This window comes from Pelophylax lessonae (genome assembly GCF_965119305.1).
Source record: "Pelophylax lessonae genome assembly, chromosome: 1".
Classification (NCBI taxonomy): Eukaryota; Metazoa; Chordata; class Amphibia; order Anura; family Ranidae; genus Pelophylax; species Pelophylax lessonae.
In genome coordinates this window covers 131,255,357-131,280,991 of record NC_138768.1, presented here as the reverse complement: position 1 = coordinate 131,280,991, position 25,635 = coordinate 131,255,357, and the positions used below count along the sequence as shown (strand labels likewise).

The 25,635-nt window shown below is 41.6% G+C and overlaps 1 protein-coding gene across 2 annotated transcripts in view; it reads right to left on the bottom strand.

The window, feature by feature from the left end:
- The window catches only part of CERT1 (ceramide transporter 1), a gene marked incomplete at its 3' end in the record, with an annotated part of 197,219 nt that overhangs the window by 96,061 nt on the left and 75,523 nt on the right, over window positions 1-25,635 (bottom strand). For both annotated transcript variants that reach the window (XM_082258739.1, XM_082258740.1), the window contains exon 3: window positions 23,084-23,200. In XM_082258739.1, coding sequence (XP_082114865.1) covers window positions 23,084-23,200 — 117 coding nt within the window. The remainder of the gene's footprint in view (window positions 1-23,083; window positions 23,201-25,635) is intronic.

The window sequence follows — 25,635 nt, the reverse complement described above, 5'->3', positions numbered from 1 at the left end:
TCAACTGAATTTTGTGTCGGGTGGGTGCTATAGATTAGCAGACAGCTGGTCTATTCACAGCACAGATCTGCATGTTTCTGCCTATGTGAAGAGGGGGTGCGTGCCTTTCCTCCAATCAGCTGTCTCCGTGTATGGCCAAACTTCCCTCCCACAGTTGAATCAGGAATAGAAGGCCAACAGGAGGTGCGCTTTCTAAACAGTATCAAAAGCTGAAGACAGCACATATACAAGTAAAACTTATATACGGAGATTGGTTTCATCTCTGTGGCTCATTTGAGGCTGTTCACTTCACTGGGTATATGTGAGGGATTACATCCACTTTAATGTGTACGATTGTCGCATGAAAAAAAAGCAAAAAAAAAAAAAAAACGAAAGACTGTGCATGATCAGAAAAAAAATAAAAGCCTCACAAATTCTTTCATAGGTTCAGATTTGCTGTGAAACGAGGAAAACCAGACGATCGTTTGCCCAATTTTCTTATAGTGTGTACTACCCCACTTTAGAGTCAGGACTTTAAGAATAACAGAAGATGTTAAATTTTGTGAACTTATTCAATATAGTGCTTCCTTTTAGTAAGGGACAATTAGAAGTAGTAATCACCATCATAAGGCGGTGGTCTCCAAACTGCTGCCCTAGTTTGCCTTTGGGGCACTATGCCTCCAACTAATAGCCATGATGGGGCACTACGCCTTCTACTGATATCAACGAAGGGGTACTATTCCTCCACCAATGATGGGGAACTATTCCTTCCATTGAGCACAAACGATATAGAGATTATCCATCGATCCATCTATCATCGATCCATCTACTATCGATCCATCTACTATCGATCCATCTACTATCGATCCATCTACTATCGATCCATCTATCATCTATCAATCATCTATCCATCTATCTATATAAAAATTTTACTTCCACAAACCACCAAGATTTGTTTACTTCCACTGATACGGGAACATTTTTAACTCCCACTGGCCACAATCCAGCTCGCATAAAGTCTGAAGGACAGTAAACTGGCCCTTTGTTTAGCAAGTTTGGAGACCCCAGGTATAAAGGGTAACGAAATCTGGATGCTGCAGTTCATCAACGGGAAAGCTCTTCAGTCAATCTGAACATTTGTTGGTTTACATAGATATGGAAGTTTCCAGTCTACATAACACCTTCCATGTATGTGCATTGCTTTGGAAACAGTGATGTTCTAGCTCTACATCTGGAGGCAGCAAGCTACAATCAGCTCTGCAGAAGCCAGGCACAAAAATAGGAGCAGGGCAAAATAGCCCTAGGAGGATTGCACCACCTACAATTAATTTTTTACCTAGTCAAAAAATAATAATTTGATGCTGCCACAAAAATCAAACCAGACTTTTACCCAGAAGATAAATAATTTTTAGGTATCGGGGACTCCTTACTAAAAAACAATTTATCAAGTGTTCGTGGGGAATGGTCCTTACATTGGTGGTTCGTAGGAATTATGACCCCCTTACAGTGGCAGCCCAGATTACCACCATTACAGACAGCTAAAAACATGGTGTCATGCTGCTGGCTTTCAATGTAGCAGTGCTCTTGGAACTGTGTACAGTAGGTACTATGAAATAGGTGGTCAATAACACTAGAAACCTCTGGATGAACGCTCCACAGAACATCAAGATAGGGTGCCCTAAAGTGATTCTAGGATTAGAGTAACTGGTGAAAAAAGCCCAAGGATGTAAAGAAGCTTGTGTACAGTAATCCCCAGCTCCATCGCGGTTCAGTTTTTGCGGGTTTTTTGGCAACGTTATTTTACTATATAAATCATTAAAAATGAAATATTTTTGTGTTTTCCATAGCTCTTGCTATGTCTCTCAGTATCTTTTATGTGTTTAAATGAGTTTCTATTGTTTTAAAAGTGTGTTTAAAGACCTTAAAATGCTTTTACACGTACAGTGACAGTAAAAAAACATGCCTACAATGCATTTTAATAGGGTTTTTCTATTTTGCGGATTTTCACTTTTCGCGGCTGGGTCTGGAACGTAACCCCCGCAATGGAGGGGGGTTTACTGTATACTTCCTGGCAGCCCATGGCTCGAAATGCAACTACTTCACTGCTCCCCAACCTCTGAAAGTATTTGACTCTTTCTGTGGGTCATATAACTGGTTCCTGCCCCCAACCAGAGGCAGCCTGCTATAGACTGATATGCTGCCTGCAGTGAGGCTGACCACTGCACCTGTAAATCACTGGGCGACACTTCACCCAGACAGCCCTGTGTTCAAGGGGCTATGCCTTATAAACCACGTAATCTCACTGCAAAGCATAGTGTGACATTCCCCCACATGTTAACAAGTGCTTCATGACTCAGCCCTAGAAGTCACTTGCTAGCTGGGTTATTCATTAGCACTAGATTATTACAGACAGCCTTTCTTGTAAGGGGGAAGTCAGTCTACATCAGATGTTCAGGAGGAAAGCTGATTACCAGCTACGTCAGATAGAAAAATGACGCACAAGCAGGCATAAGACCGCAAATACAAGTGACAAACTTAGAAACTGACACCTAAGGTTTTTCAGGTCACAAACTAAAAAAAAAAAAAAAACCAACAGGTTTACAGCAATCCTTTCTAACATGTAAAAAAAAAAAAAACATAATGACTACAAATTTGATGGGTTTTTATTCCATGAAAGATCCATTGAAACTCCTAAAAAAAAAAAAAAAAAAAATGTATTCTTTAATTCCATGACAGCTGAGGCCATCACTGGGTAAAGTCGGCACGGCATGAGAACACGCAACTAATGCGTTGGTAGTCTACTTGGTAAAGGGTATCAACTGCAGCCCCCAAACATGTTCAGCACACTGCACAACTACTTTGTTTTTGGAAATTTACTGACATACACCCAACTGTAGTCCATAAAGTAATTTGTTGGATGATGCTGGCCATGATTCAACCTGAAGATGAAGCAGGCCAGACCTTGAAGTAAGTCAATGGGGACAGAACCAGCGAAAAGGATGGGCAAAAGCCACTTTTAATTTTCTTCGGTATTTAAAAAGAGCAAGGCTGCATTAAAAACACCAGTTGTTGCAGCTGTATACCCATTAAAAAAAAAAAAAAAAGTGTTTTTCTCTTGTGTTTGCATAATTGGTGTGGTTATTAGACTAGCAAAAAACACAAACTTTTTACCCCATTATGTTAAACCTCAATAAAATCACACCAAAAATCAAATCCTAACATTATGACCACCCACCATAACATGATCACTAACCTAATATTAAGCAGGTCATCCCTTTTGCCACCAAATAGCTCTGACCTGCAGGCAAGGGCTCCACTAGACCCTAATGCCCCTTTCACACGAACGATCCGATCAGATCCGCCTGTCAGTTTTTCAGGCGGACCTGATCGGATGCTCCATGCATCCCCATGAGGCAGCAGATGTCAGCGGAGACCTCTCCGCTGACACCCGCTGCTATCCTATTCCGATCCCATCTGTGAAATCCAGACGGATGGAAACCCCATTTTCCATCCGTCCAGCGGATCGGATGAGAACGGACAGGCGGTCCGTTCTCATCCGATTCCCACATAGGACAGCGGGGATCTGACAGCTCCGTCTCCGCACACAGAGTGGAGACGGAGCTGTCATCCGCCTGCTCAGCGGGGATCAGGGGATCGATCCCCCGCTGAGCAGAGAACGGACCGCACTGTGTGAAAGGACCCTAAAAGGTGTGCTGTGTTGTCTAGCACCAATCTGTCAGTAGCACATTTTTTAAATTCTGTTAGTTGCAAAGTGGGGCCTCCATGGATCAGACTTTTTTCCAGCGTATCCCACAGATGCTCAATTGGATTGCGATCTGGAAAATGCAGAGGTCAAAGCAACGCCTCAAAGACATCTTCCATTGCTAAATAGTCCAGTTCTGATGCTCATGCGCCCATTGGAGCGCTTCTGGCTGTGGACAAAGGTCACATGTCAGCATGTGCACCCTGACCAGTTTGCAGATATGTAGCCCAAAACACAAACTGTAATAGAAAGGTGTCGGTACACACAGTGTATCAGAACCAACATTTTCAACAATGTGAGTTCTTCTATTACTGGATAAGACAACAGGGGCCAGCCTTTGCTTCCCATGTTCATCAATGGGCCTTGGCCGCCCAGGACCTTGTCACTGGTTTTCCTTTCTTGGACCACTTTTGGTTATTACCTGACCTCTGCAGACCGGAAACAACCCACAAGAGCTGCAGTATTGGAGTTGCTCTGACCCAGTTATTAGAATGTGGCCCTTGTCAAAGTGGTTCAAATCTTTACACCTAAATATTTTTAATGCTTTCTATAGTTTTTATCAAAGATTTTAAAGCATATAGAGAATAACCTCATGTAAAATTTTTTTTTTTTTTAGCAACATCAAATTGGTTACTAGCGTTACAAACTAGGATCCATTTTTAATGCTTTCAATAAAACCAACTTTAGGGACAACATGTTCACTTGCTTCCAAATATACCCCACCCACTTTTAGATGCCATTGTAATGAGTTAGGCTCCTTTCACACTTATGCAACCTAAAAGTCGTGTGATTTTTCCACGATTTTGACTAGACTGAAGCAATGTCTGTGTAATTTTGAGGTCAATGAACCTCAAAACGCTTCAAAGCCAGACCAAAGTAGTGCAGGGACTATGAAGTCGCACAGATATGAACGATACTCATTGGAAATCATGGAGTATGATTTGTCATGCACCTTTGCAGTCCGAAGTTGCAGGACTGATAGGGGCCTTAATCAGGGTTATTCACATTGCACATTGGTGATCCTAATGTAATGGCTGAATATATTCTATATCATTCGCTCTATATCTATATAAAGTATATCCATCCCAGATAAATCGCAGAAAGTAAATGGATTCTGGTAGAATATGAACAGACAACCATATTGCAGTAAGCCTGTAATAAAGTGCCAAGTCAGCGATGAGGGACGGTTGTCAGCCATCACCCTCTTCCCCTCAGGAACCTGTGTGTAGCCTTTCCAGCAGCAAAACCTAGGTCTCCATTTCTGAAAATCAAAGTGACAGAAAACACTAAAGCACGTGTACAATGAGCAATCACTGCCATCTCATACAGTCACGCTGCAAATATGACTAACAGGAAGGTAGACCCTGTCACTAAGCACACAGAACATAAACCTCAGGGCTCATGTCCATGCAAGTACAGGATTAGACCAACTGGTTTCTGTACTTATATCCTTTCCTGCTCATATTTTGACAAAGCATTACTCACAGAAGTAGGACAACTGGAAAGATCTGATTAATAAACCAGGAATGTCACCAATTCACTTACATGGGGGTTCCCCAACAATTAAAGTTAATGAGCACAAGAGCGATTTCCTCAGAATGCAAAGGCATGTTAAAGAAGTCCCCTTTTCCACACAGTTTCCATTTGTGTTAAGGCAGGTAGCAATGTTTAAGAGTAACAAAGTGTATTTCCACTTTGGCAGCCGCATTAAGAAAATACCTACTTTATAAAATGGTACACGAGCCCATTGCAAAAGCATAACTTAAACGTTAACCAGTGCTTTAACTTTTTTTTTAGTGGCCTAAAATCCCCACATTGCAGCTACTGTTTTTATTTCTGAAAGCATATCTTTCAGTTAAAGTATAACTAAAGCCAAAACTTTTTATTTTTAGTTTTGGAGTCCAGAGGGATTAGAATGGTTGTCAGTATTTTTTGCTGTCTCTGCCCTCGTTAAGGAGATTCCCCCTCTCCATTTGTCCCGTTTACCATTATAGAAAGTAAAAGGAAATCGCAAATTTTGGGTTATTCCCAGAAAAGAAATGGAAGGGAAATTTTCAGATGAGACTAGTTGTGACCTGGGGTTCCTCAAGGAATTACCATAATTTGTATGGCTTTCCTCTCACTTTCCTGTTTGGCTTTGGGACAGTAAGTATAGGGAAATCGCCACAATGGGACAACAGATCGCAAGAAAAAAAAGTCTATATATCTCTAAATATATTATATCTATCTATCTCTACACATAGATAGATATACATTATATATATCTATATCTATCTAACAGTTTATAGCCCCCCTACCCCTGTAAAAATCACTTCATGCAGTATATTACATGAAATCAGGAAAAAAAAAAAAATTGCCTAACCGTCGACTTCTACATTGAAGGGCATGATGTTACTACCCTTCTGTCACAATTGTTGTGAAATGCTGTATAACCCCAATAAGGAAACACCCCAAGTGCAAGATTTGAAATGCTCCTCATTCCTAAGGGATCTTTCGCACGGTCCGCCTCCGATGTTCCCTGCTTATATGGCTGCTTGTGGAAGAGAATGCCACATCCTTACTGCTCTGACAGTGAAGAACCCCTTACGTATTTTAAGGTTAAACTGTTTTTCCTCTAGTTTTAGTGAGTGGCCTAATGTCTTATTGTATTCCCTTTCTTTGAAAAGTTTGTTCCTTATGCTAGGGTTGCCAGTACAGTTTTTAGCACATTGATATCATATTCCCCCTCTATCGTCTCTTCTCCAGAGAGAATAAGTTCAGTGCTTGTAGTCTTTCCTCATAGCTGATGTCCTCCATTCCCCTAATTTTTGTTGCCCTTCTCTGGACTCTCTCCAGTTCTAGCATATCCTTTGAGGACCGGTGCCCAGAACTGGACAGCATACTCCAGATGTGGCCGGACCAGAGTCTTGTAGAGTGGGAGAATAATCTCTTTATTTCTGGAGTGAATCCCCTTTTTTATACATCCCATTATTCTGTTGGCTTTGCTTGCAGCGGCTTGGCATTGCATGCCACTGCCAAGCCTGTTGTCTACCAGTACCCCCAGGTCCTTTACCATCCTAGACTCACCCAGAGGTTTCCCCCCCCAGTGAGTAGCTTGCTTTCATGTTTCTGACGCCCAAGTGCATTACTTTACATTTTTCAACATTAAACCTCATCTGCCATGTAGTTGCCCACCCCATTATTATGTTCAGATCCGCTTGTAAGGTTTCCACATTCTGCATAGAAGATATTGGCATGCTTAGTTTAGCATCGTCTGCAAATACTGAGATTGTACTAGATATCCCCTCCTCTAGATCATTTATGATTAAACAGGATTGGCCCCAGGACAGAACCTTGAGGGACCCCACTTTCCACACCCGCCCAATGAGTACTCCCCATTTATCACCACCCTCTGGATTCTCCCCTGGAGCCAGTTCTCTATCCAGGTACTCACCTTATGGTCCATACCTACCATCCTTAGTTTGAACAGTAAGCGTTTGTGGGGAACGGTGTCAAAGGCCTTTGCAAAGTCCAGATACACCACATCCACAGGCTTACCTTTATCTAGGTGGCAGCTCACTTCATCGTAGAAGGTTAATAGATTGGTTTGGCAAGAACGATTTTTCATGAATCCATGCTGATTACTACTAATACAGTTTTCATTACTAAAGTCTATGTGGTCCCTTAACATCCCCTCCAAAATCTTGCAGACTACTGATGTTAGGCTAACCACCAGCAAAGCAAGTGTTTCATAGTGTTACAGATAAATGTTCTAAAATTTTCCTGAACCCATGAAAATCCTCGGCTCGCGTCACTTCCGGTTCAGCGCGTCATAACAGCTGATGCCGACCTCCTAGTGTGCTTTTATCTGCACTTGGTAACCCCAAATCTACGTTGTTAGAACAGTAAGACACGCCACAGGCCTTTTTCTGACATCACATGCGGGAATAGCTGGTTTCATGTGCAGCGTGAGGTGGCGGAGGAGTGTGAAGTTTTTTGATATACAGGCGTTTTTGGAGTGGATACTCTTGGAGGGCCCGGTCTCACTTCGGAGTCTGGTCATATTGAACCATTCTGCTTGCATTGACCCCCTGTAATTAAGGGGTCTGTGCTTTCTGGTAAGCATTCCCACACACTGGGTGCCTATGTGGTGAAGGGAGTGAAGATCTGTTTTATGAGGAAGATTTATCCCTTGGAGATTGCACAATTTTTTATCCATTTATTTGCCGGTGTTTGGGACTATACCTATGAATCATCTATTCACTGACTTTTAATGCACTTTCTAATATATGCACTTTTTTCAAAAGGAACATTTGTTGTGATTTATATTTTTATCTGTTTTTAAGTTTGTGTACCATTTTTCACAAACATTGGCTTTGCTGAGTTGATGAATTTTATTATTTATGCACTTTATATGCAATTTGTTATTATTTATTGCACATTTGCACTTTCAGGTGAGCTCAGCTTAGTACACCTTGGGTGTATCATCTACTATTTTAAGAAGGTCTAACGTAAAGGGGAAACAAGATCCCTATTCATCTGCAACCCTACATATGCTTAGTTCTGCACCACTCTAAACTGGGATCAGGGGATAACAGATAACTGGCTACCCATTTTTAAACTGCACAATAACCTTCTGTCCTACTGTAGATATAGGATTCCTGCCAAGGCATTTCCACTACATACCAATGCATCTGTCTGGATCTGCACACAAGCAGTCTCAGCAGCAGTGACTAAGGAGGGATTAAGTTTGGTGTCTGTAGCAGATTTAGACAGATTAAAAAGATTATGGACTTAAATTGACTCGACTACATTTGTAAACTGAATGATCAAAATCTGGAACAACATCAGTTTCTACAAATCACAAGACTTCTACAACAACACAAAAATAGCCTGGATTAAATATGAACCTGCCCCAGTCAGACTACTAAAAAAATAACTACTAGTTGCCTCCTATGGTTTCTAGATGCATCCATGTAAAAACCTGCTGGGGTGGAAGTGAACACCGCACCACGCACCTGCAATGCAATTCAGGCTGTATCTTTCTGTAATAGCAGAAGTAGCACAAGACTGCTTAGGCCTTTAGGCTAGTGCTTAAGCATCAGAGGGTGACCGTGCTCTACAGCACATAAGATTTCTTAGGAAACATTTAAAGTGCACCTTTCCCTCTGAAAAATACTAGCATGCAGATATGAGATTTCTTTATTGTACATTGCATGACACAGAGCCACCATATTTGTTACTCATAGGTGTTATGTGCCACCAACAGGTGATTGGACAAAAGGGGAGAGAAAACACACACACACCAGGTAGTCAACCCCTATAAAACTCCCCTTAGAGAGAAAGTATTACATTTTTTTCCACCAGTGTCTGAAGGTGCTGGTCACTGAAGTACCACAAGCTCTAGCACATGCTCAAATAGTACCAGGAGGATCAAGAGATTGGATCCGCATAATACCATTCTTATAGCTATCAGAGACACCTTTGCTAAAGGAAGAAGCCTGGAGGCGGGAACTGCTTGCAATGCGACTGTTCGGCACTGGAGCCTGCGTATACAGAATCATGTGCAGTAATACCTGACCAAGGTGTTTTCAGGTAGGGTGCTGTGCCTGAAGATTGGATCTTGTCAGATTGGCAATTTCCCTTACACCCTCATTTGGAGGAGGTGAGGTTTGCAGAGGGGGCTCACCCTGACAATGAGTGGAGCGTGGCCTTAGTTGATGCATCTCCGTTTTATCCGGCGAAGTCCACCAGAGCTTTGCCTCTCCAGGGACTTGCAGTTCTGATTGGCTTTTGGTAGCAGTGGGAGCCAGTGGCTCCCTCTGCTGTCAAATCAGGAGAAGGAGGGGGCGCAACCAAGCAATGGCTCCGTGTGTGAATAGACACACAGAGCCGCGGGTCGGGAGCATGCCTGCTTTGGTGTCCCCAGGGCAAGTTGCTTGCTCTGAGGGCACCCGGCAGGAGGGAAGAGCCAGGAGCGCCAGCGTGGGACCGAGAAGAAGAGGATTCAGGCTGTTTTGTGCAAAACCATTTCACACAGCAGGTAAGTATAACAGGTTATTAAAAAAAATTTAATTTAATATCGCTTTAAACATGCTTTGCTTTTAAAACACTTACAGATTCAGGTAAAAGCAAAAAATGTGGACCTAATGAAAGTTTCCATTTCCTGGCTGAGTGACACTGATGTCCAAGCCTCACCGCTTCATCCTGGGAAGTCTACATCACCAGCGCCCTACTGTAAAATCTCCCCTGTAAACTGCCAGATTTTGTAAAATTTCATAAAAAGTCAGGAGAAAGGTATTTGCCCTCCCCTCAGATGATGTGGACTCTAAAGTTTAGGGAAGAAAAGGGAGTTGGATTCTGACAGAAGATCCGCCTGCATTGTTTACATAAGCAGGTGGGTCTTCTCTCAGTTTCTCGGACAATCGCAGGAGAGCAGCGGCAATCGCCACCGCTCCTCCAGCAGCCGCCTCCCGCTGTGTCTAAACAGAGTGGGGGAAAGGCTCTGGCAGTGAAACCACATGCACTCAGTCACGTAGTACTACATGACTGGACGCAGCCAAGCCACGCTTCCGCAGTAAAAAGGCGGCAGGCGGTCGGCAAGTGGTTAAAGAAAAAATTAGACTGATTTTTAGACAGAACTGTATTATATTATATTATATTATATAGGACAGACTCCATTGTCATAGGCAGGTGGCTTGATAGAAGCTCCCTGCGCCTGCTGTCACTTTTGCAGGCCAAACAAAAACAATGTCTTCCTTCCAAAAAAAAAAAATTTCATTTTAAAAACATTTGATTTTCAAATAGTTAGTGGGGTCAAATCGACGTTCGTTTTTGACCACAGTGATGGAAAGATTTGAAAGAGAAGAATAGAAAACTTCTTGGTCAAAGGAATTTTTAGGCAGTGTATGTGGTTTTCATTGAAAAATTACATTCATTTTAAAACTGAATGTTAAAAGCAAGTGGAATTTTCAAATGACATTCTTTCATTCGGTGAACGTACGAAGATTTTTCATATGAATATTCTCGTCCGAAAATCAATGTGTATGGCCAGCATAAGGCTCGAGTCACACCTATGAAGTTTTCTTTTCATGCTTTTTGATGTGCGGTTTGCGCAAGCGATCTAGCTTCGATTTGCATTTTTTATGCTTTTTGGCAGATTAAAAAACACAGACAAGTTATACTTACCTGCTCTGTGCAATGGTTTTGCACAGAGCAGTCCTGATTCTCCTCTTCTGGGGTCCCCCTGATGCTTCTGGCTCTTCCGGTCGTCAGAGTGCCCCCAATAGCAAGCTGCAAAGTATAGTATAGAGTGCCACTATAGTAAGATAAAAAAAAAAAAACCTTCTTCCTTTAGAACCACTGACTTCCTGCCCAGGACTACATGTTCCATAAAGCATCGCTCTTCACACATTCACATGTTCTCAGGCACTTACTGACATGTATGGATGGTAAACTGAGCTGTATGTGTGCTGCACTGTCTGATATGTAAACAAATAATGCATTCTGTATGCAGGCCAACTTATCGATTAGGAAAATAGTTGATAACTATTTTCCCAATCGATTAGTTGTTTCGGCCCTATACAATTTTTTCAATTGAAAAATTAAGAAAACCGTAAAGATAGCCCAATTTATTTTTATTATGTGAAAGATAATGTTAAGCCGAGTAAATTGATACCCAACATGTCATGCTTCAAAATTGTGCAAGCTCGTGGAATGACAACAAACTACGGTACTTAAAAATCTCCACAGGCGATGCTTTAACCACTTGCCGACTGCCGCACGACTATTTACATCGGCAGTCAGCCCCTCACAGGCAGAGAGACGTAGATCTACGTCGCTAGCCTGTGAGGGTCTAGGGAGCGAGCGCGTGGTCACGGACCCCCCCCCCCCCGTCACTCAGCGATCGTCGCTGCAGAGGGAGCAAGGCAGGCGGCTAGTGTAAACAAGCCGCCTGTCATTCTCCCCTGTGTAGAAACAGTGATCATATGGTTCTACTATGTAGGACCGTTGATCGCTGTTTCTACAGCTCAAGCCACAGCCAATCAGAGTTAGAATCACGCCCCTAGGGACACACACCACCCCTCCCTCTCAAATAAAGTTAACCCCCTTCACTACCAGTGTCATTTTGCAGTAACAGTGCATATGTATAGCACTGATTACTGCAGTAATGTCACTGGTAGGCTTGTGACGGTATCAGATTTTCATGCTGCGATTAATTGATTAAGGTTTTGCCACGGTATACGGTATTATCACGGTATTCTATTATTAAATTTAAATTATTAAATTTCCACCTCACTTCAATTTCATTGCTGAATTTAGGGGCTTTGGTTCACTTATGCACATTATTATATAGTCAGTACAGACTCTGTGAACCAGGCCTAAAATAGGTCATCAAGCAGTGTCTGGCCTAACTGGTGATAACTGGTCCTGGCGCTCGGCTCCGATCCGATGGCCTGGTCATTAAGAGGGCAAATCCTTGTGGTCAAGAAGTGGTTAAACCTGAAGGAGGTGTTGTTTATAAATGACTTTACTATTGCTTTAGGCCTGGTTCACATGTATGCGGGTTGGTGGTTCACATGTATGCGGGTTGGCGGCCCACATTTGCACAGGCATAGCAGCCCATTGATTTGAACGGGCTGCTATGCCCTCATTTTCCGCAGAAAAAAGGTGCATGCAGCATTTTTTTAAAATTCAGTGGCCTTGAAATCCATCCTGCTTTTGCACCATGCGACTAACCTGCAGTTCCTGCTCTGGCAAGCTTTCTGCATTTTTTGTATACGTGGGCATGGCATTTAAAAACAGTTTGCAGTGCAGCAACGGCAGGTAAGTCGCATGGTGCAAAAGAAGGATGGATTTCATGGCCACTGCATTTTTTTAAATTCTGCATGCACCTTTTTTCAGCTGAAAACGCAGGCATAGCAGCTCAAGCCCATTCACATCAATGGGCTGCTATGCCTGTGCAAATGTGGGCCCCCAACCCGCATACATGTGAACCAGGCCTAAAGCAATAGTAAAGTCATTAATTGGTTAAACCTGCAGGAGGACCGGTGTTTTTATCTATTAATGACTATACTATTGCTTTAGGCCTGGTTCACATGTATGCGGGTTGGGGGCCCACATTTGCACAGGCATAGCAGCCCATTGATGTGAATGGGCTTGAGCTGCTATGCCTGCGTTTTCAGCTGAAAAAAGGTGCATGCAGAATTTAAAAAAATGTAGTGGCCATGAAATCCATCCTTCTTTTGCGCCATGCGACTTACCTGCCGTTGCTGCACACGCAAACTGTTTATTTTTAAATGCCGTGCCCACGTATACAAAAAATGCAGAAAGCTTGCCAAAGCAGGAACTGCAGGTTAGTCGCATGGTGCAAAAGCAGAATGGATTTCAAGGCCACTGAATTTTAAAAAAATGCTGCATGCACCTTTTTTCTGCGGAAAATGAGGACATAGCAGCCCGTTCAAATCAATGGGCTGCTATGCCTGTGCAAATGTGGGCCGCCAACCCGCATACATGTGAACCGCCAACCCGCATACATGTGAACCGCCAACCCGCATACATGTGAACCACCAACCCGCATACATGTGAACCAGGCCTAAAGCAATAGTAAAGTCATTAATAGATAAAAACACCGGTCCTCCTGCAGGTTTCACCACTTCTGGATCGCAAGGATTTGCCCCTTTAAAGACCAGGCCATCGGATCAGAGCGCCAGGACCAGTCATCACCAGGTAGGCCAGACACTGCTTGATGGCTATATAATAATGTAATGTGGGCTGCTAGGCGTGTGTGTGTGTGTATATATATATATTTATTAGAGCTGCACGATTCTGGCCAAAATGAGAATCACGATTTTTTAGCTTGGAATAAAGATCACGATTCTCTCACGATTCTCTGTGTAACAAAAAAAAAAATTGGGATAACTTTACGGTTACGTTTTTTTTTTTTTTTTTTATTCATTAAAGTCTAATCATTGCGTTTGAAAGACTGCTGCGCAAATACAGTGTGACATAAAATATTACAACAATCACCATTTTATTCTGTAGGGTCTCTGCTAAAAAAATATATAAAATGTTTGGGGGTTCAAAGTACTTTTCTAGCAAAAAAAAAAATGATTTTAACTTGCAAGCAACAAGTGTCAGAAAAAGATCCAGTCTTTAAGAGGTTAAACTTCCTTTCTCCCTGGCAGAGGGAAGGAAAAGATACAAATGTAATCATTTTTGTTTATAGTTAGGAGACTTAATGCTGAAAGGGGTTAGCTGTGTGAGTGAAGTCATCCACCTCACTGAAATGTATCAATTCACAAGTCAGGCAGACTTGACAGAGAAACTCGGTATTTTAAAAATGCCACAATAACAATACCGTGGCTATGCAATACCGCGATATATCGAATTACCAAAAACCGGCATATGTCTAGTTACTGGTAACCCCAAAAGTGTCAAAAATGTCAGTTAAGGGTCCGATCTGTCCGCCGCAATGTCGTAGTACCGCAAAAAAGAAGGAAGAAGAAAAAAAAAAAAAAAAAAAAAATCGCAGATCGCCGCCATTACGCGTTAAAAAAATAATCTTTCCCTTTGATAGTAAACGCGATAACTTTTGCGCAAACCAATCATAATACGCTTTTTGTGTTTTTTTTTTTACCAAACATATGTAGCATAAAACAAATAGGCCGAAAATGTTAAAAAAAATTTATTTTTACATTTTTTTTGGGGGGGAATTTCATATAAAAAAATGTGAAAAATATTGTTATTTTTGCAAAATTGTCGCTCTTTTTGTTTAAAGCGCATGATCAAAAAAAAAAAAAAAAAAAAAAAAAAAAAAAAAAAAAAAAAAAAAAAAAAATCGCACAGGTGATCAAATACCACCAAAAGAAAGCTCTGTAGTCGGAAAAAAAGGACGTCAAATTCGTTTTAGGTACAGCGTTGCACGACCGCGCAATTGTCCGTTAAAGTCACGCAGTGCCGAACCACAAAATAGGCCCTGGTCAGGAAGGGGGTAAAATCTTCCGGGGCTTAAGTGGTTAAAAATTTCTACAGGTTATCAGTTTAGAGTTAGAGGAGGTCTAGTTCTAGAATTATTGCTCTCGTTCTAACGATGAGGTGCCATGTTGAACTTCCAGTGACCAGTATGAGAGAGAGAGGGTGATAACACCAAATTTACCACCTGCTCCTCATTCCCACCTGAAACCTTATAACACTTATGAGTCACATGACACCGGCGAGGGAAAATGGCTAATTGGGTCCAATTTGGACATTTTGACTTAGGGGTGTACTCACTTTTGTTGCCAGTGGTTTAGAAATTAATGGCTGTACACTCACTACTTTACATTGTAGCAAAGTGTCATTTCTACAGTGGTGTCACATGAAAAGATGTAATAAAATAGTTACAAAAATGTGAGGGGTGTACTCACTTTTGTGAGATAATGTATATTGCTGCCTAGTGGAATAGATTGTGACTTCGCATTTATTGATGGCTGAGCGTAGCAGCTGCTCAACAAGCAGATCTGTAGTCTATTGATCGGTGACATAATTCTCTGCTCTGTGTGTGGTGCAGGATGACACTGCAGATTACAGATCAATACTGCTCGTGTTTGGATAACTTCAAATTAAGAACACAGAGAAAAGTATCAAAACAACCAGAAAATACGCTTCCATAAAGGTTAACTCCTGGCAGACTGGATAGAGCTAAAAACAATGAAAGTGAAATTTTACACACAGTGCCGAATCCTACACAATTACGCCTGGTTCACATAAGTGAGATTTTAGATGCGATTGGAGTCGCACAGAATTGCATGACAATGGAAAGGGAATTATTCTCTATGATGCCAGTTCACATCAACGCAGGACAGAATCGCACATTATTGGAAATGTGTCTGGTTCTACTTTGGTGCATTTGCAGCATAATTTTGGTTCAAAGACTTCAAAAGAAAAAATGCACCAAAAATGAATGTACATGCACTTTTGCAGGTTAAGGCTCCTTAACCACTTCACAACAGGGGTAAATCCAATCCTAACACCTGGACAGTTTTGCAACTTTGATATGTTGGTAAAACCTTACATATTGAAACTATATAGTGTATCCAGATGAACTACACCTTTTTTTTTTCTCAGGACAAATCAGCATATTCCCAGCACACGCACGCCTATATGGGACCCCACGGAAGATGATCTGCTTCTGTGAGGCTGCATATGATCCCTTTGATTAAGCTCCGAAGGGCGGAGCGAAAAGTGTTGGAGGTGTGGCCTGGCAGAAGCCCAGGATGAAGTTGCCAAAATTCCATCACGAGTGGGTTTACTTTGATGTGCGGCCGAAGGGATATTCATAGTTCCACACACCGATGCTTGGAGCCAGGACAGGCTCCCTCCCCAGCCAGCACTCACAGCAGTGAACCAGGACTAGCACCCTTATATTAGCCTGAGCCCCTCGCACAGCGGGTTTTTGGTCATGCTGCATATGTGCACACATGGTGGGAAGAGGTTAGGAGAAAAAAATGTTCTAAAAAAAAATTGTGCCAGGACCAAAGATCCTAGCAAGGAACTCTGCCCCTACTCCTGACTAGGCAAAAAAAAAAAAAAAAAAGAGGCTATAGCAGAGAGAGGGAGTATACCCCCCCGGACTGCCCATGGGTGTAGCCAGAATTCTTTTCTGCCTAGCGTTCTACTCCTGTAGGGGACAGTATAACCCAATAAATAAATATCAGGAGCTGTGTGTCAAACGAAAAGGGAAATCTAAACTGCAAGGTGTTAGCCCCCGTTCACACTAAGGCGACCTGTGAGGCGACCTGGTCGCCTCACAGGTCGCCTTCCATAGGGAAGCTGCGGACCCATTCTAATAGGAGCGACACAAGTCGCTCCGACTTAGAAAAAGGGTCCGGAGCTTCTTTGGGGCGACCAGGAGGCGACCGCCATAGACTTCAATGTTATGAAGTCCATGCCGGCCGCTCCGAGGTCGCGGCGCGCTGCTCGCACCGCGACCTCGGAGGTCGCCCCTGGAAGTAGCGTCACTTGTATGTGAACGGGGCCTTAACTAGCCTTACCAACCAAACTCATGGCATCATTTCCATTATGACACGCATTTATGATTTTTTTTTTCCCAATAAAAAAGGTCCAAATACAACTTTGGCATCCTCACATAGCTGACTTTTTTTTTTGGAAGAATTAAAAAATATATATATTTTTCTGAGTACTGCTTAGACGTAATTAAAATGTTCCCTAAAACAAAGTCCTCACTTTTTGAATTCAGGTCTACTTTATATGCAAGTCTGACAAGCACTAGAATTAATATTTGACAATGGACGTTGTTCAAACATGTTTTATAAATACTGACTAGAAATGTCGATTTTCTAGCCATTAACAAAGGACAGAAAACAGCCAATTATCCAGATACCGAATGACCCAGTAAATTCGGGTAAAAGTCTGACTGAACTTGTTGATAAGCTTAAGCATGTCCCCAATATAATTTTTATCTTCTCTACGAATCCTATTGTGCTCACCAGACTAAATCATTTATTTTTTAATAAGAAAGGTTTATACTCATCTCACTAATCCCCACCAGACTATCCGGCTCATCCAGTTTGCAAAGCTTTGGGAAGGGAGCCAAAAGAATGCTCTTTTTACACATGGGTTTACACCATGCGCCTAAATAGAAAGCAGCATGAAAGCACAATGATCTAAATATGTTTCCAGGAGGAAAGTCGGCAATTGTTCTGTCAAACATCTTGTACTCAATGCGTGTCAATTCACTGGCATCTCAGCATGCAAAGAACCCTTGTCTGCAGCCTTTTATGCTAGGCAACTGGTATCATTAATATACATAACAGAAAAAAAAAAAAAAAAAAAAGTCGCACTCCTTTAGTGTTAACACTGCATTAACCACAAAACAAAATCAGCTCAAGAACGGCATGTTAACCATTCCCAGCTGGTTAAAGTGCTATGTTAATAATCTCTGCCATGGCTGCAGAACTAGAATGTTAAAGGGACCCTGACCGCAACTTTAAAAAAAAAAAAAAACAGACTTTTTTGTCTTACCGTAAAATCCTTTTCTCTGAAGTTCATTAACAAACGCAGCTTCATATAATTCTTGACCATTGGGTTATGCTGCCCCCCTACAGGAGTAGAACACCAGGCAGGAAAAAGCTTTACCACATCTGTTATAGGCTTCAGTTTCGTTGGAAGCTGCGTTTAGAAGAAAAACCTGAACCCACTCAAAATAGAGGGGCGGGTGCTGCGTCTGTCAATGAACTTCAGAGAAAAGGATTTTACGGTAAGACAAAAATCCAGTCTATCGTTCATTGACAGACGCAGGTCCATATAATTCTTGACCATTGGGACGTCCCAAAGGAGAATTTGCACGAGGGGTGGGAAAACGCGGAAAAAAAAACGCAATTCTAAAAAAAATAAAAAAAGTCTTTCAAAAAACGTTCCCCCAAAAAAAAAAAACAGCTAAGATCGAAGTCCCAGCAGGGAACTAGGTTCTACTCCTAAAATAGGCAGAAACAAACCGAAGCCTAAAGCAGAGTGTGTGGCTGTGCCTGCAGGGATGGCCCCATAGGCGTGGTAAAGCTTTTTCCTGCCTAGTGTTCCACTCCTGTAGGGGGCAGCATAATGGTCAAGAATTATATGGAGCTGTGTGTCAATGAACGATAGAGAAAAAAATAAAAATTAGGAAAAGTACTGAAAATTCAAGTATTTTAAAAAAGTTTACTTGTAGCATTCCTTTCTAAAAATTATTTACTTCTGTGTCTCTGAACTCACTAGAAAATGTATTCCAAAAAGAGTCCCACCCTTCCTTACATAGCAAAGCCCTGTACTTTTCTGGGATTGTTTCATGTTTCTCTTTGCTGACCCAACTCCACCACCACTCCCTCCCTCACCTTCCTACACAACCCTTTATGTAGCTGCTAGGGAAGTAACCAAGAGGAATACTATAGTGTGCGATATACGAAACGAGCACCCAGCAGCTGTCTCAGTCAGGGCTTTTGGATGCCTACACAAAAGGAGATCTAGGTAAATAGCATGCCTAAAAAGCATGTTGAAAAGACCCATTTGAGGATAAGGTCTTTTTAAAAATTAGGAGATGATTTAGCCTTTTCTAGTTCATAACAATGTACAGGCTCTTTAAGATAAGTCCAGGCAAAATCTAACAGTAAACTTGCTCTGTGCCCAATTCTAAACCCAATCTATCGAACCCTGTAAAAGCAAAAATTGGTGTACTTACCTTTCCTGCACCGGATCTAGTCCAGTCTCCAGTGGTGAAAGCTGTGGGCAGGGAAAGGACCGACAACAGCTGTAAAATGAATAGAAAGTAATGTCACCCACAGAGTTATTATGGGGCTTCCGTTGTCGAGTGCCTCTCCTGCACCCGCCTCCCCGCTGACAGTTCAGCCTGGGACCAGATCGTATTGGCTGCAGAATAGCAGAATAGGTACGTACAGCGAGTTTTGCTTTACATGGATAGATTAGGTTTAGAATGTGGCACAGAGAAGGTTTTCCCTGGACTTCTTCTTTAATACCAAAAATCCTGAAAACAAGTAAAGCTCTGAAAATAAAGCAGCTCTTCGTTGCATCTGAGCGCCACAAAACAAAAACACTATTAAATTCATTTTTATTATTCAAAGCAAATGGCCCCCATCCATCCATGTCTCCATGGTTTATTTTGAGGAGAAATACATTTGAAAAACACCCACTTAGCATTATTGGTTGTAACCATCTTGAGTAAGAACAAATGATTCATGTAGCATTTACTTCCCATCCCCCGGAGCTCAAGTATGCATGCAGTAGAGTGTGCTGAGCTGTGAAACCCCCTCCTCCCCTCCTGAAGACTCCTGGGATGTATGACATAATTTGCCTAGGCATGAAACCAGGAAGTAACTGAAGAAAAAAAACAAGTAAATATGCTATACTTTCCTATATACCGTATTTTCCGGCGTATAAGACGACCCCCCAACTTTTCCATTTAAAATATAGAGTATGCATAAAACAGTGCAAGTGGATTAAACTTTTCCAAATTCACTCTAAAGCTGAAAGGAAGTATAAAACAATAAATCCATGGGAGCTGCCATGCTCCACAAACCTACTCCTTGTATCCCAATCCCCTCCACAGTCACCCTCCTTGTATCCCAGTCTCTTCTACAGTTGTCCCCCCTTACTTGCACATTACTCCCTTTCACAGTCCCCTTTACAGCCCCCCCCCCCCTTACACAGCAGATAGAGGATGCAGCATGTCCGAGCATAAGGCAGGAAGTGTCCAACTTTCCATTTAACAAGCAGATTGGTTGCTAGGACCACCCCTAGCAACAACAAATCACAGGCTTTTTAACTTAGACAGCGGTGGAGGTAGGGGCGGGGGAGCCTGGATGGGAGTTCTGTCAGCTTAGGCAGTCCGTGTGGCAGCATAGCTGAAGTGCTCTCACTCCCCCACCGCATATTCTGCAGTTCGGCTCCAGCATCCGCCGTATAAGACGACCCCCGACTTTTGAGAAGATTTTCCTGGGTTAAAAAGTCGTCTTCTACGCCGGAAAATACGGTATTTACTAATGCTAGCCTAGCAGCATGAGGAGTAAAACTAATAATTGTTAAATGGAAAAGTGAAATTCCACTTTAAAGTGGCAGTAAAGCTTACCTGGTTTACTTGTACCCATCAGTAAGCTTAAAATAAGACTTAATCAATATAGAAGAAATGGCTGCACTCCAGGTATCAAAATTCTGGTTTATTAACCGAACATCCCAATGTGGCAAACAGGTAGACGCGTTTCACACACCAGCAAGTGTGCTTAATCAGAATTTTGAGGATACCTGGAGTGCAGCCATTTCTTCTATATTGATTATCTGCGGATGCAAGCCGAGGCGTGCACCTGTACATCATCAGGCTTCTTATTTCACCTGGAGCAGTGAGTCTTCCTGGTCTTAAAATAAGGCTTACTTGTAGGTACAGTAAATATCTCTTAAACGTGCATAATTTAGGAGATATTTACTGCATGCCGTCCATTGAAAGGGCCGTACTGCAGCTTTGATTCCCACATGCATGCACAGAAGTGTTGTCATCGCTGCTTGGCCTGTCAGACTGCCAAAGCTCACGAACCCGGAAGCAAGACCAGGTGAAGATGAAAGACCTGTTCTCAGCGACAGTGAGCTGCTGGAGGGCTTCGTTCTAAGGTAAGTCTTTCATAGAATGTGCTAGTATGTGCACAGTACATGCTGTGTCTGAAACTGTATATACATAAACACAGAGAAACCCTATAAAATGCTTCCTCCATTCCCGTGCTGCAGTTTGACTCCTCAGCATTTGACACTTCCTGGAAGACCACTGGCTTTCTTGCAATGCCTTTAACACCAGTAGCTGGCAACAGGTAGAACAAAGGATCATTTCTGCTGGCCTGCAACACAAAGCGCCATCTTGTGCAGCTTTCACCATCACCCTGTGCACAACACGGAGAGCACTTTTACACAGATCTACACAGCCTTAAAGAATAATTACAAAATCAATGAAGGCATTATAAGGCAGCTATTGTGCTTTCCAAGAAAAAAATCAATGAAACGCTACAAGAATGGCCTGCATTCAAAATCATTCGCAAGCAATCTGTTCAATTTATTTTTAATGAAAACCAACAGAACTTCAGGAGGGAGATGAAGTTTGAGAGCAAGTTTTTTTACTCATATGATTTCTAAAAAATACTACAAATGTAAGACATATCTGTGGTGAAAATAGCAAAATAGCCTAAATGAAACGATATTCAATTATAGAAATGTCTTCAAAGCTTTGTTAAAAGGGAATCTGAACACACTGACAGTGTTTTTTAAATTTAATTCAGATTCATACCATACATAAGTGATGATTAAGCCCATCTCATACAAAAACTGCTTCATTTGCTGGTCATAGGTTATTACAACATTGGCAATCTTGCTTTTCGGGTCACTCATCTGGGTGTGATGTGTCATGTGAATTAAGAGACCGCGTCACTGAAAGTAGTAGGCACCCAAGTTACATACGACGGCCTTACAATATACAGGGACTGGTACTGGCAGCTACTGGTTTCTATTAAGTAGTTTGGAATGTCTAATGACATCTCCCCAACAAATTATACTTTTCTGGATTATGGGCAAAGAACTCACTTTCCAGAAGCATTTTAATAGTGCTTAAAGTGATACTAAAAGCTGTTTTTTTTTTTGTAAATAAACATACTTACCTGCTTTGTGCATTGGTTCTGCACAGAGTAGCCCCGAGCCTCTTCTTCTTAGGTCCCCTGCCGGCTCGGTGCCCCCATAGCAAGCTGCCTGCTTTGGGGGTACTTGTGTGTGCTCACTCATAAGCCCCGCTCTGTGTCCATAGGATGCACAGAACAGAGCTTGGCCCTGCCCACTGCTCCAGACAGAGAGCCTGAAGAGCAGTTGCTCTTATGCACATCGCTGAATTGAGATCTTGCTCAGTTTAAAAAGGCAGGGGGTGTGATGGGTTGCTGCATACTGAAGGTTGTACCTTCAAACATAGAACGCATGAAGGTAAAACAGAAAAAAAAAATTCAGGCTTTAGAACCACTTTAAAAAAAACATACCCTAGCTGTATAAACACACACAATATATCATTAGAGGTGCACAGCAACATATCATGGGCATTACGCAACTGTCTGGGATCCATCCATTCATGAGAAAACATATAGATCATAAAGGGCAAACTAACAAAGAAGTAAAGTACAGTATACAGTAGAGAGGGACAACATAAAACCAGAGCCAACTCAAGATAGTCAGACACTAATAAGACCAACACAGCAAGCATCATGAGTTACTAAAGTATTGTTTAATATTACTCACTGGAGAAAGTTCTTTCCAAACAGTTCAGGCAAACACTGGCATCCTGGAAAAGGGAGGTCACCCACTGCTGACAAAAAAATGCTCAGCAAGGGGCTGAGCAAGGCATTGTCATGTGAAAGTTAGGAGGAATGCCTCTGCTCTGAGTCAGAACTTGCATAGGACTCTTAAAGTGGTTGTATAGGCTTAAGATTTACCTTCCTGCCCTCAGACCATCTTCTAATACCTAACCTAAGCCTCATCTCGATCCAGCGATGTGCACGAGAGCCTCGGCTCTCCCTCCTCATTGGGGGAGACAGCGATTGGCTCCCTCTACTGTTAATCACAGGCAGTAAAACAATAAGGAGAGAGCAGAGGCAGGACTGAGCTGCACTCCATATGTTCATGGACTAAAAACTAACTATATGTCCTTTCATACATGTTGCCTGTTCTAACATAGAACCTTCTACAGTTGTTAGGTCACATATTCAACTTACAGTAGGAATTTTTTAAGTTAGCGCACTTAAACATATTCCTGAGCTGTACATCAAAGTGTAAACACAAAAGAAATTCAAGTTTTACCTTGTGCTGTTCGATGGAATCTATCCAGCGCTGTCTGTGATCTGGATCCTGTGCACGCAGGTACCAGACGCTGTCATTAACACTGATATCAAAACGGCATTCATCAAATTCATGCGGCTGAAATAAAAACAAAAAATGACATCAAATTTTACATTTGACCTGCAATCAGCTTTATGGAGAAACTTAAAAACATATATTTTTATAGCTGTAAAATAAATGGTTACATGCAAGATTTTATGCCACACACTGTCACATTGCTCTCACTCCCTTTAAAACTCAGAAAATGTGTTTATTCCACAATTTATAGTCAGCTTCTGACTTCAAATAAACTTGTATGGTACATTTTAGTTTACACCTTCTCTTCTGAATTTTAACCATGTTTAGAAAAAAAAATACATATACAAATGATGATTGCGATTTTCTTTATTTTGCCATCACATTTTAGTGAGACAACAAATGATGCTGTCCAAGGACAGGCATCCAACACAACTAGTTGGACAGTTGGCAGTAGGTAGAGATATAACACGGCAACAGCAGAGTAACATTTTGTATATCAAATCATTTTTTCCCCCCGTTTATGAAGAATCTAACTGCAAAAACACGTAAAATTCAACTGTCCACCTGGAACTGCATTGTGTACAATATATCCATATGTTGTAAAAGTTTCCAAGGGGCTTTTCTTCTCAATAATATTAGAACAATTAATGTAATTAAAATATATTCTTTGCTTGATTCGGCCACTCCTAAACCACTTTACATTAGAGAATGGGAGCGTGACCCACAGTGTGAGTTCACTGAAGAACTGCAACACCTCTATTGCCTCGCCAGCTGTGAAGGGAGAAAAGGCAGGCGGCTAATGTAAACAAAGCCGCCTGTCATTCTTCCCTGTGTAAAAGCACTGATCTAACGGTCCTGCTATGTAGGACCGTTGATCTGTGTTGTTACACACACAGCCACATCCCTGCACAGTAAGAGAAACGCCCCTAGGGACACACATTGTCACTGCATCTCTAATAAAGTTAACCCCTTCCCTGCCAGTGTCATTTTTACAGTAACAGTGCATATGTATAGCACTGATTACTGCAGTAATGTCACTGGTACCCCCAAAAGTGTCAAAAATGTCAGTCAAGGGTCCGATCTGTCCGCCGCAAAAAAAAAAATAAAAAAAAAAAAAATCTTTCCCTTAGTTAGTAAACACAATAACTTTTGCGCAAACCAATCAAAATACGCTTATTGTCATTTTTTTTTACCAAACATAGGTAGCAGAAAACAAATTGGCCAAAAATGTAAAAAAAAAAAAAAATTGGATTTTTACATTTCTTGGGGGGGGGGGGGGGGGGGAATTTCATAAAAAAAATGTGAAAATTATTGTTGTTATTTTTGCTAAATTGTCGCTCTTTTTTTTATTATAGCGCATGATCAAGAAAAAAAAAAAAAAAAAAAAAAAATCGCACAGGTGATCAAATACCACCAAAAGAAAGCTCTTATTGTGGGAAAAAAAAGGAAGTCAAATTCGTTTAGGTAAAGCGTCGCACAACCGTGCAATTGTCCGTTATCACAAAATACAGAAAGGGGGGTAAAATCTTCCGGGGCTTAAGTGGTTAATGAATGCAGCGCTCACGATTATCCAATTGTTTTGATATAAATTTTATAGTTAATCATCCACACACACACTCTCAAAAAGCTCCAAGTTCAAAGTCCGGCAAGATTTTTATTTCTACATTCCTTTAACCTCTACTTGCACCCACAGTACACAATCCAAGGCTGGAATTAACAAAGCGTGAAAGACTGAATTCTGTTTACAACACTGGCACAATGCCCTTCTTCTGAAGTCACAATGAGGGCATGGTGTCAAGCTATCGAAGGCTTGTTATCATCCATTACAGCATTACATTCATGGGTAAAAAACAATAGTAGCGCTTCTCTTCCAAGCTGCTTGTACAAACCATTAAACAATGTACGAAATCTCCACCTCGCTAAGCAGAGAAACAAAACTTCAAAAAAGGTATACTTATGGTTCCAGTTCTCCTATGCAGTAGCAAAAAACAACTCTGTGTAAATTGTACCTATGGACATAAAATGAAGCACCAACTGCAAAGTAAACTTGCATAGAATTGTAATCTGGAGGAAGAAAAAAAAAATTCTAGGAGATGAAAGTAGAGGAAAATATAGGCTTAAATACAATAAGTGAGCCTGCAGTCTACAGAGGTTAATTAGCTAAATGACTTGAGAACCTTCCTTGAAAAATGTAGATGTGTTCACTTTATTTCATCTGCACATGATTGAACGTTTAAAAACAGTAATTTGTTTTAATTTGTTTTACATCAAGAACTCTCAACCTTTTGAAGAGCAAGGGCCACTTAGGTGAATGGTAACCGATTGCGAGCCACAATGAAATGGTTCAGAATTCCAATTTTTTTTATTTTTTTTTTGAATAGCACAATAAAAATTTTCCCCCAGCAGCTGCTGAATGCCAAGGGGAGGGAGAGGAGGAGAAGCCAGATTTCAGCAGTTGCAGGAAGAAAATTAAGATAGATTCCTATATATGCCAC